The sequence below is a fragment of the Oratosquilla oratoria genome, chromosome 30 (assembly GCF_046742065.1).
Source record: "Oratosquilla oratoria isolate Oo_2021 chromosome 30, ASM4674206v1, whole genome shotgun sequence".
In the NCBI taxonomy this organism is placed as follows: Eukaryota; Metazoa; Arthropoda; class Malacostraca; order Stomatopoda; family Squillidae; genus Oratosquilla; species Oratosquilla oratoria.
The window spans coordinates 826,878-844,158 of NC_134806.1; the positions used below are offsets into that span (position 1 = coordinate 826,878).

General features: G+C 41.6%; 1 protein-coding gene across 1 annotated transcript in view; it reads right to left on the reverse strand.

The window, feature by feature from the left end:
- Positions 1–17,281, reverse strand: part of LOC143040967 (CUB and sushi domain-containing protein 3) — a 141,761-nt gene continuing 124,480 nt past the window's right edge. Inside the window, exon 13 of the mRNA XM_076212406.1 lies at positions 1–4,726. Coding sequence (XP_076068521.1) covers positions 4,306–4,726 — 421 coding nt within the window. The 3' untranslated portion in view covers positions 1–4,305. The remainder of the gene's footprint in view (positions 4,727–17,281) is intronic.

A 17,281-nucleotide genomic window follows, 5' to 3' on the forward strand; every position in this document is an offset into this window, starting at 1 on the left:
AGGAACCTGGGCCCAAGGGCGTGTGCGTGAGCTTGAGTATATATATATTTTTTTTTCACTTCTGTCTTTGGCGCCCATGCCTTTGGCGCCCATGCCTTTGGCCTGAATGGTGTCCAAGTGCAACTGGCAGCAGGCCTGGTGGCCTTCCACCTGTGGGCGAGATGGTGGCCCAATTGGAGCAGGTCACCAATATGACTCCCCCCCAACCCCAAATCAAATCAAATCAAAGGGGGTAACCCACGGATTTTGACAAAAATCGTCAGGTCACCGATTTGGCCTAAACTTAGTCCCAGATGGGTATAATAGTGCACAGTGTACTGCAACGTAGACGGGAGGATTTTGATGGATTTTGACGGAAATAATGTGGTCGGCCAATTTGGCCTAAACCTGCTCCAGAGGAAGAGAGTCATGCACAGGGCACTGTGAGGTACATAGGAGGAAACTGGACCTAAGAGTGCGTGTGTAGGGCCCAGCCAAATTTGAGTCTCTCGTTGGATTTTTGGATTTCAGGTGTCTACCTCTGGCGTCCGCACCTTTGGGCTGATTAGGGTCCAAGGTAAATCAGCGAGAGGCCTGGTGCCCATCGACCTGTGGGTAAAATGGTGGCCCAATCCCTCCATACTCATCCACCCAAGAGTTAAGAGAGCAGACAAGAAGAAATCACTTCGGGCCGTTTCAACATCTCATTTACAAAATCGATGAAACTGATGCTTAATATGCTTCAATGCATGAATTCATGAATATTATTGTTTTCAGATGTAGTTCGCCCAGAGATTGAATGCATTACTTTCAGTGCCCACCAATGTATTTAAGAAGGAAAGAGGCAAGAACTGGTTTACCAATAGAGTGGTCAATGATTGGAATAATCTTAGTAACCACGTAGCGAGCGCTGAAACTATCGGTTGTTTTAAGAGAAGGTTAGATAACTTTATAGATGGGGATGATAAGTGGTGATAGATATGAAACTGCCTTGTGGTCTCTTGCAATCTCTTTTCTTATGTTCGTATGTTCTTATTTGCAAATTTAGTGATATCTAAGAGATGCTTTGGCGCTAATTTGGTCATTCATATCCCTCATGATTGTTGTAAAAGGATAAGGAAAGGGAAATATAAAGTAATGTGAACTTTATTTAGGTTTGTGTATGCTACATATAACATATGTACATATTGCATAATGAATATTGTACATAGCCAGAAAAAGATTACTTAACACAAACCAAAGAACAACATGTATTTTTTTATATTAATATATTACATTCCATCACAAACTATTTCTCTTTCAACCATGCGACAATATTTGCCATAAGGAGAGACCATTTCGATCATGGCTACATGGAAAAAGCCTGGCAAAGGAGCAGTATGAAAACTCACTACCCCCATCTACAGGAAATGGTCTATCCCTGATGCAGAGAAATTCATTGCATGATTTGACGAGCAAGACTGATGGAATAATGACATAGATAAGGTTTGCAGGTTATTATATGGGCTATAGAAGGTGTGTGGACAACGATGACATCCTGATATGGTACATTTATGTGTACGGAAGTGATAACAAAGAGGAATACATAATTTTGGCTTGTCCTGGATAGCTAATGGAGGCCAAGGTTCGTATGATCCTCTACTAAATAATATGACTTCCTAATAGAAACCTACAGTCATGGGCACAATATATATATATTTGGATATGTACATGTGCACGTGCAAGGCTATGTAGGTAAGTATCCAGGAATATAGAGAGAAGAAATTACAGTACAACTACATGAGTTTGCTTCAAGGTCTTGTATTGGTACACCATCTACATATCAGGCACAGTGTTAAAGAAAATGGGATTTTCTCGGGAATGAAACATCTACCCTTTCATACTGAACAAAATGTGAGTGAAGTATCCACATGTGGTTCTATTGAAATCCAAGTCTTATTTCAAGTCCAAGGTGATGAAACAAGATACATCTAGAATTTGTAAGTGTCTAATCAAAAAGGAGAAATGAGAAAGATTAAAAACACGTGCTACTCGTAAAATCTAAAAGTAGACTTGATAATAAGAACTACAACAGCTATAAACATTAGTGGAATTAATATGTGCCTACAACAGATAAAACTCTATTTTTCTTATGTTGCAGCATATGCGGCTTGCCACAACTGACAGAGCTTTGCCCTACCATGGGTTTCTTCCACTGCATGGGAGTAGGATGATGAGTTTCAGTTACACAATATTTATGTCTTTTCTCTGCTGTTGAGTCTGTGAAATATCAACATGTACACAAGTAAAGGCAAGGTTGGAGATGCTATACTTACTCAAATGAATGGGTTTATTTGATGAGGTCAGTAGTACCTGATAGTGCAACTTTGTTCTACAACATGAAAACTTCACTATAATCTTCAAAGCTTAGACATCCTAGGCAACTGTTTTTAATCATGGGTCATTATTTTACATAAAAATTATATAATAATGTTAATAGGAAATTGGATTTTTCTTGTTTAATGATAATTGGGTTATAGACTTTAGGACAACTTGTCTTTAAGTTAATGAGGTTTATTTGTGACATCATTCATCCCTCCCATATCCAAACCTTACCTCCATCCTTGCGATAGGGTGCTTATGTATTTGTGACGTCATTGGTTGGGGTTGGGGGTGATACTGTCAGGTGGGGCGAAGAGAGACGACCAGGAATGCAGGTGGTCAGTCCATCTTTGGCCCTCAGGTACAGTAATCCCTCCCATATCCGAACAAATTGGACCCCTTGGAGTTCGGATGGTAGCAGTTCAGTTATGAGTGGGATTATTACACATATCATAAAGTATGAGGCTTCTGGCTACATGTACACATGATATCATGGACAAGTAGAATAGCTGAATGTATTATTTGACCATGGGTACAAGGATTTCATGAAGTGACTGCCACCTGTGACCTGAAGCAGTGTGAGTGACCTCATATGCTTGTAATGAGCAATTTCCTTCTCTCTAGATTTCTTCATATGCATGTCCCCACAAGAAAGACAGACTGTACATATACTGTACCGTACCTGCATACTCAGTGGTGACAACATTTTGTATTGTAAAAAAAATTGTCTGATTATCAAAACCTTCATTTGATAACCAACGTTCGAATGTGCTGTAAGCTTCAGATGTAAGCCTTACTATGTATATATAAAAATGCTCATCATCTGTTCTCAGGAAATTTGCCATTCGCTGAGACCATTACATCTCTGAATAGGAGCAAATATTTCCTCGAGTGTGGTTGGTCTGAGGATATAACTGACTTAAAAGCTATATGCAATTGCATAAACCTTACAATTAACTTCTATAAGATTATAGACAATAAATAATGCCACAGCAAAGGGAACAGAGTCTAGTCTTGCTAGATGTAAGGATAAATATCAAATACAATATTTTTAGGGTGATGGGTGTAAATGCAAATTTCATTAATTAATGGTAAAGGTGAATAAAGGATATACCAAAAACTGAAAACAAAAGTTACCCCTATAAGTGTGAGTTAGGCGAGAACACAATCACGCTGTTTCTGTACGAGAAGTATAAATATCAGAAACTAATGAGACCCAATAAATCGGTTCAGAAGCTTTCCTATAAAGCTTTCGATCCCAAGAAGATTTCCCAATCCGGTAAAACCTGAAGATGAGCATCAACAGCCATCAAAACCATATAATTTAATCCCTGAAGCTGAAAATAACGAACAGATGAACCAGAATTATACTACAAATCCCAATGTCAATGGTCAAACGTGGTTGGCACAGGTCAGGTCAGCTTTGGTCAATCAATTTTGTTGCTACGGCTTTTCGAAAGAATCGAAGGATTCACATCTTTCTGAGCTAGCAGGGAGAGGAAGGAAGGTTGCGAACAAATCCTCAGGAGTCAACATCGATCACGTGTTCCTGAGTTGCCGAAGTCGAGAAAATCTCCACGTTAACCCTTTTTGTCTTGTTTCTTTTGCTTTTACTGACTTCTTTTTCCCACGTGCTCTTGCCTTGCTCACTTGGAGGAAAAAATAAATATAAATAAATAAACATCTGAGCACTTTCAATCCTCACACGCTCGTTGTCGGTCTGTCAAAAGCTACATCAGTCCTTGGTCAGCTAGTGACGACATGACGTCACCAGGTAAGTAGGGCAACAACAACAATAATAATTCTTAACAACATCGACGTTCCTTGGGGTTCTTGTTGAGCATCGACCCTGGGACAACCTGACTGGAGCATCCGACGCCTCCCTGAAGTAGGAGAACGTCTACAGGAACCGCTCAGAAGCAGTTCGCTGACGTCAGCAGCAGGAGTCGACCGTACAAGACTGTTCTAGTACTTCCTACGATCACGGTCCCTCCACTCACGGTCGTGTCGGTCAGTCACCTCACGGTCACGGGACTTGTGGCGATGGTTATGGTGGTGGTGATGATGTCGACGTTTCTCCGGCCGGGTGTACATGGCAGCGACGTCGTTCACCGTCATCTCGGACCCGTCCCGAAGTCCCTCGTGAGCCCCTACGGACCGGGTCGACCTAAAGTCGGGGTTGTCGAGTGTTTCGGTACGGCTCAGGCGTGCATGCGACTTCTCGCTCTCCCGGGACATCGGAGAGGTCCCCTCCCGTAGGTTTTCCCATGCCCGCTTGTAGTACTTGTTGAGCCCGTGGCCGTCGGTCGACGAGCTCGAGTCGAAGGACGAGGCTGTCCCGTCGTCGCGCCTCCGAACATAGTTCTTCGAGGGCGAGCTTTGAGTCCTGCGAGCGAAGACGTGATGAGTAACGGAGAGGTCAAGGGCAAGGTGGAGGCATGTGGTCGAGGACCACACCCTCGAGGCTAAGCAACACCAGACCGAGTACACGCGAGGGCAAGTGGGACTCGAGAGTGAAGTGGGACTCAAGGGCGGCTTTTACGTTACAAATCGCGGGACCTGCAAGTCAGAGTTAGTGGCACCGGGTTAGTTGCGTCACAGGCAGTTAGTGAGCTGGAGCAGTTGGTTAAATGATGGACCACGTGTGTACGCGTGTGTACCTGTGTGTACGCGTGTGTACATGTATGTACGTGTGTGTGTTCATGTGATTCACAACTGCCTCTGTGGGTACGCGTGTGTGTGCATGTGACTCATAAATGTCTCAGTGTGTGTGTGATTCACAATTACTTCTGTGTGTGTGTGTTTGTGTGTGTATGTGTATACGTGTGTGTACAAGTGATTCACAAATGTCTGTGTTTGTGTGTGTGTGCACGTGTGTGTGCAAGTGATTCACAATTGCCTGTATGTGTGTGTGTGTGTGTGTTTGCGTGTGTGTGTGTTTGTGTGTGTGTGTGTGTGTATGTGTGTGCATGTGTATACGTGTAAGTGATTCACAATTGTCTCTGTGTGTATGTGTGTGCATGTGATTCACAATTACTTTTGTATGTGTGTGTGTGTGTGTGTATGTGTGTGTGTGTGTGTGTGTGTGTGTGTGTGAATGTATGTATGTGTATGTGTGTATGTATGTGTGTGTGTGTGTGTGTGTGTGTGTGTGTGATTCACAATTGCCTCTGTGTGTGTGTGTGTGTGTGTGTGTGTGTGTGTGATTCACAATTGCCTCTGTGTGTGTGTGTGTGTGTGTGATTCACAATTGCCTCTGTGTGTGTGTATGTGTGCATGTGATTCACAATTGCCTCTGTGTGTCTGTGTGTGTGTGTGTGTGTGTATGTGTGTGATTCACCACCATGGTCTTGAACAACGTGCACGACTCGTGATCAACAACTACCATCCCAAATAAGAGCTCAGAGGTCATGTAGTCCGATCAAGGGGTAACGCTATGATCTTTTACACAAACACACCACACGCCCATCCCCGTGCTCAAGGGGGACAGTGACAGTTTGCTGTAGTAGTGAAAGCGTTTACATACTGACTGGGGTGCGACTTTAGGCCTGCAGTGTGGCAGCCCTTGACGCTAACCACTACGTCAACAAACCGCGCGTGTATGTGTGTGTGTGTGTGTGTGTTAGTGTGTACGTGACAGGCCCTACTGAATGTATAGATTGATATTTGATTTTATTTGACTGTACAGTCGTTCCTGTATATATGCAAAGATCTTACACCAGTAAACGCCTAAATGTGGCCGAAGCCGTCATCTTTGCCCAATGGACGTGTGTGAGTCGAGATCAGAACCCAACGCGTCACATCAGCGAGATGTTGTGTGCATGTGTGTAGTTGTGTACGTTATTGTCCAGTCTATGTGTAAATGTGCGTGTTAGGAATACATGTACAGTTGGAAAAACAAGTTCCCTCGACCCTTTTTGGTGTGAAGCAGACTCGATATATGGTAACAACAGAATCAAAGAAAACGCTTGTCACGTGTGAAGAGAAAACGGAGGTTTTTGTTTACATTGGTCGCTATAGCAACCGCTGATGGACAACTTAGTTGAATAATTTTGATAATATTTGATAATGATTAATGATATTTTGATAATATTCTAATAATATAAATTAAAATGTTTTATGACATCAAATGCACTCCCAGTTAAGAGTTTATAAACTTGTTTACCCAACTGTAGCTCCCCCGTGTATGCCCACCTGGAATCACTCATAAGTACTACAGCGTATTTCCTTACATCGTATATTTACGATCCTCGTAACTTTACGAGGTCGTAAGAGATTTCCACCTCGTTGGGGTACGACTCGGAGATAATACGACTTCCTAGAAGGCATTGGCCGGTGTGGTACTTAAAAGTGGAGGCAACTGTGTTATTGTATTTAACGTATTTGCTTGCAAGCCATGCTTTGTGCAATAAGCAGTTCTTTATCTCCGCCAATGATTTCCAACATTTATCTATTCATTTATTTTCTTATTTACTAACGTGTTTATTCATTTAACTATGTAATCTATTATTGATCTATCTATTAATTTGTTTATTTACCTCGTATATATTATTTGTTTGTTCATTTATTTAAACTATTTTGATTTATTTATCTACTTATTTATTCATTTATTCTGTTTACCTATTTTCATTTGTTTGTTTATCTTTTTTTTTTTATCATATACGAGACCGAATAGGCTATTGTATAACAAAAGCTTCCCTCTGGACTGCATCTGTCTCACTTTGAGTCAAATGAAAATATAAATGAAACAAAAAGTCACCAACCACCCCCACCCGTCTATGGACGCCCTCATCCCGTCCCGCCCGTCTATGGACGCCCCCGTCCCCGTCCCGCTCCCGTCCCGTCCCTCTCCTGGTTGGAAACCACTGGTTTGGAAATGAAAATGGTGTGGAGTGGAATGTGCCAGTCCTCTGCCCTCGTGTGCATGCAAACTAACCTAAATACGCACCGTGTGTACAACACTACTAGAGCATAGTAGAAACAAAAAATTAAAACAAATTAAAATAAATAAACATATATATATATACATATATATATATATATATATATATATATATATTAGATAAACAAAACAAATGAATAGATAAATAAAATAAAATAAGTACATAAGTAGATAAACATTTAAATAAACATATAAATTAATAAATAGATCAATCAACCAGTCAATCAATCAATCATTAGATGAGTAATTAAAACGTTTAAGAATAAGTCAGCCAACATTTAGGAATCAACTAGCCAATGGTTAAGAGAAAGATAGCCAACGGTCAAGAATGAGACAGTCAACGGTCAAGAATGAGACTGGTACACAGTCTGGAGGCAGATTTTTCCCAAACGGTCGGGGTGGTACAAGAGGTTGACGGCATATGAACCTCTAGTCCTTCCCCCGGTCCACTCCCAGAGGGATCTTCAGGCTGCGTCTCGAGGACCGTTGCTTCTGGCAACCCAATCCCAGGTGTACCTCGGAAGACCGCCAGTGCAACCACTGCAGTGCCGAAAATCCCGACTTCCTGAACTACCTAAGCGACTGCCCCGGCACCTCTTTCCTAAGACGGCGACCCCCGGCGCCCCCTGAAGGTCTTGTGAGCCGCTTCTGCAGCCTTCAAAGCCCCTATGAGCTCCGTCAGTTACTAAAGTGGTCCCCGCCGCTCTAATAGTTGTAGCCTCTTTATTCCACTGCCCCCACTCCGCCTCCATGCTCCTTTGACAAGCTAAACCATCCCACTTTATCCAGCATACGGGATCAAACAAAGCCTGTAGGAGTGACATTACTACCCCCACCCCCCAAAAAATAAAGTCACCCCCCACCCCACCCCTCATTACTGAGGAAGATTAAATATGGAACCTGATTGTGATGTTCGGCTCGTGATCAGCGAAAAGGAAGAACGGAAAGGGGAAGATTGGGTAAAGTATTTCACGAGTGTGTGAGGATAGAACGACTTTGAAAGAGGTCCGAAGAGAAAGAAAAACGAAGAAAATAAGACACAGGAAAGGAAGAAAAAAAGAAAGGAAGCTTGAGAGAAAAAAGAAAGACAAAAGGTAGAAAAAAAAAGGTAGAGGGAAGGAGAGAAAAAAGAAAGGTAGAGAAAAAGACAAAGATACAACAAAGAAGGAAATAGAGAGAAAAAGGAAGAAAGAAAGACAGAGAGAGAGAGAAAGAAGAGGAGGAAGAAAGGAAGGAAGAGGAAGAAAGAAAGAGACAGAAAGAAACAAATAATGAAAGAAAGACAGAAAGAAAAACAAAAAGAAAGATACAAAGAGGGAGAGAAAGAGAGACAGAAAGATAGAAAGAAAGAAGGAGAGAAAGAAAGAGAAAGAAAGAGAGAATGAAAGAGAGAGAGAAAGAGAGAAAGAAAGAGAAAAAGAAAGAGAGAAAGAAAACACGAAAGAAAGAAAAATCCTGTCATCACTTTACTCTTCGGAAGAGTTTGTACATTACAATCCTTCCTTCCCGTCTTTCTTCACTTTACCTGTTTTTATCATGAGTACCTGTCTATACCTCTTCCCTGTCTACTAGACCCGTCTCCCGTCTTCCAGTGAAGATAAGGAGCCTACGCCTGGGGGCGCTGAGTAGCTGCAGCCGAAGCCGTCACCTTTGCGACTGTTAAGGCAGGTAATAAACATTCACTCCAGGGAATCGGACGTGCGGGACTCGAACCCAGAACTGGACGTGCGGGACTCGAACCCAGAACTGGACGTGCGGGATTCGAACCCAGAACTAAGCGAGTGCGAGACCAGCCCGCTTCCGTTTACGCCACCAAAGTAGGAGGGTCTCCCTTTAATCGAACTACGTCGTCTTTTTTTATCTATCTCTTTATCTATATAACCAAAGGCTTCTTCCCCCTCATAAGGGGGTAGCCAAGTCAAGGCTTGCATCCACTCCCATCCACCACCCTTTCCCTCCCTCTCAGCTTAGCTTCTCGTGGATGAAAGGTCATTCCTCTATTCCGCCCACTGTTCGGAGTCAGAGGCAATGCAGCAAGACACAGCACATCGTTTATTTTTTTTGTCTCATCATAGATAAAATGGTCAGTTATGTCACCAAGTTGAAGAGGTCGCATTTCGTCCATGTCCAGAGGAGTGACAGCGCAGTGACAAGGTGTTTCGATGGACAAGTCGGCTTTAGACAGAGGAAGAATAAGATCTGAGGGTTTTAAGGAGACAGATTTGATACACAAGAAGAAGAAGAAGAAGAAGAAGGTAAGGAGTGTACGCCAGGAGGCGCTGAGTAGCTCCGTCCGAAGCTCTCATCTTTGCCTTGTGTATATGTGCGCTTTGGTAACTGTCGGGTAGTTAACAGGCATTGCTGGAAACTGGAGTGGAGTGCGGGATTCGAACCCACAGCTAAGCGAATACAAGACCAGCACGCCTCACATTACGCCACCAATGCACAATACCAGAGATGAAGGCGTATAAGAGGTGATTTATAGACCAGGTTGGCTTTAGACAAGAAGAACAAAGAGTGGACAGACTTCGGACAGAGCTGGAAGGAGTTCTCAGGTTGGTAGAAAGGTTCGAGTTGTTACTCCAAACGTTCTACGAACTTTGCACTACTGCATGGTAAGGAGAGAATTGGCTAAGGAGGGCAGATCTGGAGTTGTAACTCCAGATACGCACTGTGTTCTGTTGCATGGTGGAGGTCGGGCTCATGAGCCCAGTTCGTTCTCGAAGATGATCCCACGATTTATACGTAAAAGCCACGGAAGAACTTATGTTCTTTGACGTTCGGGAAGGGGGTGGGGGTGTCTAGTTCGAACTGTTCTCCCATCGGTTCGTGCAGTTCGAATCTGGCCTAAAGTTCTTTAAGCCACGTCCATGGCTCGAGCTCCTGACAGTGTCTGTTGCTATAAGCGAGAATATTGATCTCCGTGTTGGAGGACCACGCTCTGGTGGTGACTGAGTTCGTCACAAAATGAATATTCTCTTTCGTGTCTGCAGACACTGTGGGATGCTCAAGCCGTGGACAAGGCTTTAGGTTGCAGAGGTGGAAGACACTATACCGTTTTAGACATGCCATCAGTGACATCAGGTCGTACACGCTGACTGACCGTCATATGTGCCCTAGACTCTTCCAGAAACCTGATACAAAATCTCCAATCAGAACGGGGCGTCCACTTTATAAACAAGCCACAGAAAGAATCCCCTTCCACATAAGTTGACCACTGAGCGGGCACAGCATGACGTCATAGATGATGTCATTAATGACGTCAGAGATGACATGGATGGCGTAATTTATGACGTCACGCTAAGAAGGCTGACAAACGGTATAGTGTGATTAGACCTCAAGCAACAGCATAGAATAAGCCATCACCTTGTTGATCGTCGCGGTTTTCAAATGTTTTCACAATCAAGTACAAATATGAACATGCGATTTGTATGCGTGTTTATATACATACATATATAAGTATATATATATATATATATATATATATATGTATATATATATACATAAGTGTATATATATACATATATGTATAAGTATATATATATATAAGTATATATATATATATATATATATATATATATGTGTGTGTGTGTGTGTGTGTGTGTGTACTTTAGTGCATATATATGTGTACATTGTACATGTGTGTATATATATATTATGTGTTAGTTACACGGGCAAATCAAACCGGTTCGTGCATCTTATCATAAATTATCCATGCAATTAATATTCTAACATTAATAGTATCACATTATTCTAACATTCAAGTAAGATTTAGTGAGAGTAGTGAGATGTAGTGAGAGTCGTGAGAGTCGTGAGATTAAAATTCTCTCACGGCACAGGTTACAGGATCAGGAAACAGGCGTTAGGTCTATTCTGAAACGTCCTATACTCTGTGCACCCCAAAAAGTCCGTTCAAGGAGTGGCATACGTCATGAGCCATGGTGCCAAATCAACCTTAGTACATACCTCATTCTCTCTCTCTTGTTTCCCAGCTATGTGTCATTTGAAATTGTTTTTTATATTCTGTATATAGTCAAAGATGCTGTATAATACAATGAGTATCACTTTTTTAGGAATATAAGATTTGAATCAGTTCTATGACACGTGGCAACAGCGCTTTTTCCCCCATGGTGCCACGTCGAGGTGTCGCTGGGTGAGACAGGTCACAGTGACGATCCGATAATTTGGTCAAATTGGCACCATCGCACTCGGGGGAATTCCCGCTTCTCCTCCACACTGAACGGACTCCTTGTAGCACAAGGACTATAGTGGAAAGGGGGGGGGTGTGTGTGTGACAATTCTGGAACTGGCCTATTTCGCTTAGGGGGTAACCTGCTTGTCATTTTGTTATTTCCGTCTAAAATGAATCCTTTAAAGGTTTTTCGGTGTGCCTAATTCAAAATTCTTACTAACAGTCCTAATCAAAAGTGTTGGCCCTCCTAGTCCTTCATGATACAAAATTAATTAAAATTCTCTATGCATGTATGTATTACCTATACTGCCAATATGTCCTTCTCTGTTATTTGCAGTGGCCGAAGGAGGAAAGATCACATGATGCCGTAGCCAAAGTAGGAACAGATAGTGATGACGTCATGTCGTTTTAAATTTGTTACTTTTGAAATTTATAAAAATAACGAGAATTATTTCTCATTTTATTATTGTTATTAACAATTTTGGCACGGTTATTACTGCATCAAATTATGTTATTACTGTCATTAGCGTTTATGTGTTTTCCAGTGTCTTTACGAGTAAAATCACTAACATCTCAAATGTTCTGAAATAGCATCAATTCTTCCTGCGGTTTTGGCTTGAAACTTTCGTTTTATATTTAAAATAATTCTGTTTTGATGAACGATTCATTTCGATTGATTTCCATGCATAAATAGGATAAAGATTTTTGGATAATTTAGATTGATAATTTTACTGTAGGCATATAATGTTTGTACTACAACTGAAATGTCATTTCAATCGCTACCCAATCTGAAAATTAAGAAACACGAAACACGACAAATCATGCAGACAGAAAATAAGAAAGTTAAACAAAAAGTGTGTAATGTGTAAAGATGAAATTTTTTGTTTGAAGCAAGGATCACAAAATATCTTTATTTGTTGAAAAGAAGTAGGAAGAAATAAATGACAAGAGAGTATTAAACTACTTTTTCAGCCACGGTCACAAAGATTTGTTTACTTGTTGAAAAGTGGGAGAAAATCGATCACAGGAGAGTAATGATCGGTGATAGAAATGTATTATGGAAATGAAGTGCAAGTTCAGTCTGTGTTCATTATCTATGTTCAATGAACACATTGAACGTCTTTATTAGTACAGACAATGAACAATCAATCAATCAATCAACAAACAAATGAAAAATAAATAGATAAATGAATAAACAAATAAATAATAGAGAAATCAGTTGATAATGAATAGATGAATAAGAATACATGAATGATTAAGGGAATCAATAGATGAATGAATAAATAAAAGAATAATGAAATAAGCGAATGAGTAAATAGATAAATGAATAAATGAACGAATAAATTAAAAATGAATAATATATTTAATAAAGAACATGGCATACACCACTTCTACCTTCTCCCACGCCAATGCCATTAATAGAATCAAGTATTCTAGATCTTTCTAACTGGAAACTAGACAAAAATAAAATCAAATAAAATGAAAATATATAAAATAGAATAAATAGATCATATAAAAATAATATAAAATAAATGAATATATAAAATGTCTAAAGGTTCCTAAAGTCACGTAGACCAAAATTAAGGATTGTTGTTGTTGTTGTTTTTGACCTTGATATTGTTATTATTGTTATTGTTACAACCGCCATTGTCGTTACTGATAATGTTATTGTTGGGTAGCACATAACGTGACACAAGTGACACGCGTCACTTGGGTCAAATGACACGACAAAAAACAAATTCCTAACGACGATTCCAAGGGAAAGGGAAAGATAGAAATGTCCCAATGTACGTAGCGGTCTGGTGTTGCTAAATTTATCGTTTTTTTCATATATCAATGAACGCCCTCTTTACATCATTTCATAAAGTAACATTCACTTGATTTATAACATGAAATTTACAAAAAAATATCCTATAGCTTATGAAGTAAGATTTATAAAATAAACATACATCCTATAGTCTATAAATTGTGGAAAATGGTATACACTGTATATGAGAATTATAGATATAAGTGTAGGACTATTTACATAAATGCATACATTTAGATGATTATAGAGAAGCATAAAGATGTAAGAATGTCTATTGTGCACACACACACACACACACACACACACACACACACACACACACACACACACACACACACACACACACACACACACACACACACATATATATATATATATATATATATATATATATATATATATATATATATATATGTTTTGTTAAAAACAACTGCGCATTCGGCGCTACAAAGCTTCTTAAGTAGACTTTCAAGTCTTCTGAACGTGGATTTCTGATTATCACAGGACAGGCGGAATAATAATGATAATCAGAAATCCACGTTCAGAAGACTTGAAAGTCTACTTAAGAAGCTTTGTAGCGCCGAATGCGCAGTTGTTTTTAACAAAACATGTTTAAAAAAAAACCTGCTGCCAAGATTCACACACACACACACACACACACACACACACACACACACACACACACACATATATATATATATATATATATATATATATATATATATATATATATATATATATAATGGGATATTTTCTTGATGGCAGACGAAGTTAGAAGCTATTGAAGATTCGTTATTAATTAATTATTTTCTTGCATATATTCTCTATACAACGAACATTTGACTTGTCAAGTTCTGCAAGTCTACTTAGTAGACCTTTTATCGTGGCGGACGTTTCGGAACTACCTTGTTCCATCTTCAGGGGCGATTTACTGTGTCATGTTGTTTGTTCTGGTTATATATGGGATATGTGGTTCACAGACAGTGTCTATGATAGAGTGTCTATGATACACTGCCTATGATCCACACATCCCATATATAAGCAGAACAAACAACATAACAGAGCAATTCACCCTGAAGATGGAACAACAGAGTTCCGAAACGTCGGCCACGATAAAAGGTCTACTAAGTAAATTTACAGAACTTGACAACTAAAATTTTCGTCGTATAGAGACTATACGCAAGAAGATAATAAAGATAAATTTTCAATAACTTTTAACCTCATCTGCTACTATATATATATATATATATATATATATATATATATTTATACATACATATATATATATATATATATATATATATATACATATATATATATAATATACACAAAAAACGTTGTGTGTGTGTGTGTGTGTGTGTGTGTGTGTGTGTGTGTGTGTGTGTGTGTGTACTCATTCGGAATACCATATAACCATATTTTTGATAGCATGTTCTTACTATTTTTCATATGAAGTTTTGTTTAATGAAAACATGAGCTTTTTGGTACAATGAAAAGATTGGGCGTTGGTGCTTGGGCACTCAAAGCAGTAAAAGACAGAAGAAAGAAGATTCTTACATCTACAGAAATGATGCTTGGAAAAGCAAATAAACACAAGAAAATATATATTTTTTAAAATGTTAAGTGCGCGCATGTGCACACGTATACACTAGGGCACACGCACACACAAATCTTCACACAATGGATTCCAAGCAAGCGTAGCTAGATTTGTCTAGATGGTATTGTCTAAGAAGCACAGTTCATAAACGACAAAGAAAGATGACTAAGCAAAAGCTGGCTAGGAAAGAAGTGTGAAGAAAATGGGAAATTACACGAAAGAAAACGGAATGAGGTAATGAAGTATCCCCCCCCCCCCGCCCTCCCAACCCAAAGTAGTTCTTTTGTCCTTGGTCAAAAACCAGAATCCTGGTAAGTCTACTCCCTTAGTTAGGGAGCATAGTCAGGGAGTTGGGAAATTGGTGTGTGTGTATGGGGAGGGGTGAGGAAGGGGTGGGGGGGAAGTCAGAGATGGAGTTGGGGGGGACAATGTGGGTGGGATACAATGGAAGAGTCTCATTATCAGGAAACTTTTGGGGAGGAGAAGGAGGAGGAGGAGGAAAAGCAAGGGAAGGAGGAGAAGGAGGAAAGTGGGAAGGAGGAGGAGGAGGGAGCAAGAGGAAGAAAGAGACAGACGGGGGGACCAGGGAGAGAGGGGGGAAGTCGAAGTGGGCGTAGGAAGAAGGGGAGGAGGGGAAGGGGGAGAAACTGTAGGAGAAAGGAGGAAGGGACAGGGTAAAGGGAGGAGAAGGGGGAACGAGCAGGGGGAGAGGGGGAAAGGACAGGAGAAGGGAGGAGAAGGGGGAAGGGGGAAGGGGAGGGGCATGAGGAGAAGGGGCAGGGGGAGGGGCATGAGGATAGAGGGAAGGGCCAGGAGAAAGGTGGGGGAAGGGCAGGGGAAAGGGAGGAGGAGGGGAAAGGGCGGAGGAGGGGCAGGGGAGAGGGTAGGAGAAGGGGAAGGGTTAGGGGAAAAGGGGGAAAAAGGGGAAGAGGCAAGGGTAAAGGGTGGAGAAGGGTCAGGTGAAGGGAGGACATGGGACGTCAGTTCGTACCTCAGGGTTGGGTGGGTGTATGGGCTGGATGGGAGGACATCTACTAGGTACTGGTGGAGTAGAGCCCCGCCCTGGGCGTGACCCTAGCCACGAGCTCCCTCTTCCCCACCGTGACGTCAGAAAAGGGCAGGGCGAGGACCGTATACCACCGAGACCCTTGAGGCCCTCCGGACGAAGCGGACGACGATCTGGACGAGTCTGAGTCGTCGCCTTCGTCGACCCCGCTCATCATGGCCTCCTTATGCTTTTGGCGAATTCGGCGCTCGGAGTGGCTGCGGCGGTCGGCTGACGGCGATTCCAGGAATGGGATGTGTTGGCTGCAGAGGGAGGACGCGAGGGAAGAAAGGGAGTCAGGGAGGCCCTTGTAGATGTCCATCGTGTTTCTATCAAGCATTCGAAATTTCTTTCAGACTTCACATGCACCGAACTTGAAGACTTTTCGCGTTCGTTCTTGCAGACACCTCGTGTTCTTCTTGCAGACTTCACATGCACCGAACTCGAAGACTTTTCGTGTTTGTTCTTGCAGATACCTCGTGTTCTTCTTGCAGGCTTCGCAAGCACCGAACTCGAAGACTTTTCGTGTTCGTTCTTATAGACTCTTGCTTTCTTGCAGACACCTCGCGTTCTTCTTGCAGACTTTGCACGCTACGAGCTCAAACACTTTTTGTGTTCGTCCTTACAAACTCTTGCATTCCTGCAGCGACCTCGCGTTCTTCTTGCAGACTTCGCACGCACCGAACTCGAAGACTTTTCGTGTTCGTCCTTACAAACTCTTGCGTTCTTGCAGACACCTCGCGTTCTTCTTGCAGACTTTGCGTGCACCGGTCTCAGAGACTTTTCGTATTCGTTCTTACAGATTTGTGCATTCTTGCAGACACCTCGCGTTCTTCTTGCAGACTTCGCAAGCACCGAACTCGAGGACTTTTCGTATTCGTTCTTACAGACTCTTGCGTTCTTGCAGACTCCGCACGCACCGAGCTCGAAAACTCTTTGCGTTCGTTCTTACAGACTCTTTCGTACCCGCAGACACCTCGCGTTCTTCTTGCAGACTTCGAGCTCATTGATCTGGCAGACACCTCGTGTTCTTCTTGCAGACTTCGAGCTCATCGATCTCGCAGACACCTTGTTTTCTTCTTGCAGACCATTTGCATTCTTTCCTTGAGACTCTTGCGTACTCGCAGACACCTCACGTTCCTTTTACTGACTTCGAGCTCACCGATCTTGCAGACACCTTATGTTCTTCTTGCAGACTCTTTTGCACTTGCAGAAACCTCACGCTCCCCTTGAAGACTTCTCACGCACATCTGGCACTCCTCGCATTCTTCTTGCAGACTCACCGTGAACTGATCTCGCATTCTCTGAACACGTTTCCTGCAATCATCGTTTATACACCTCGCATACTTCTTGTAGAA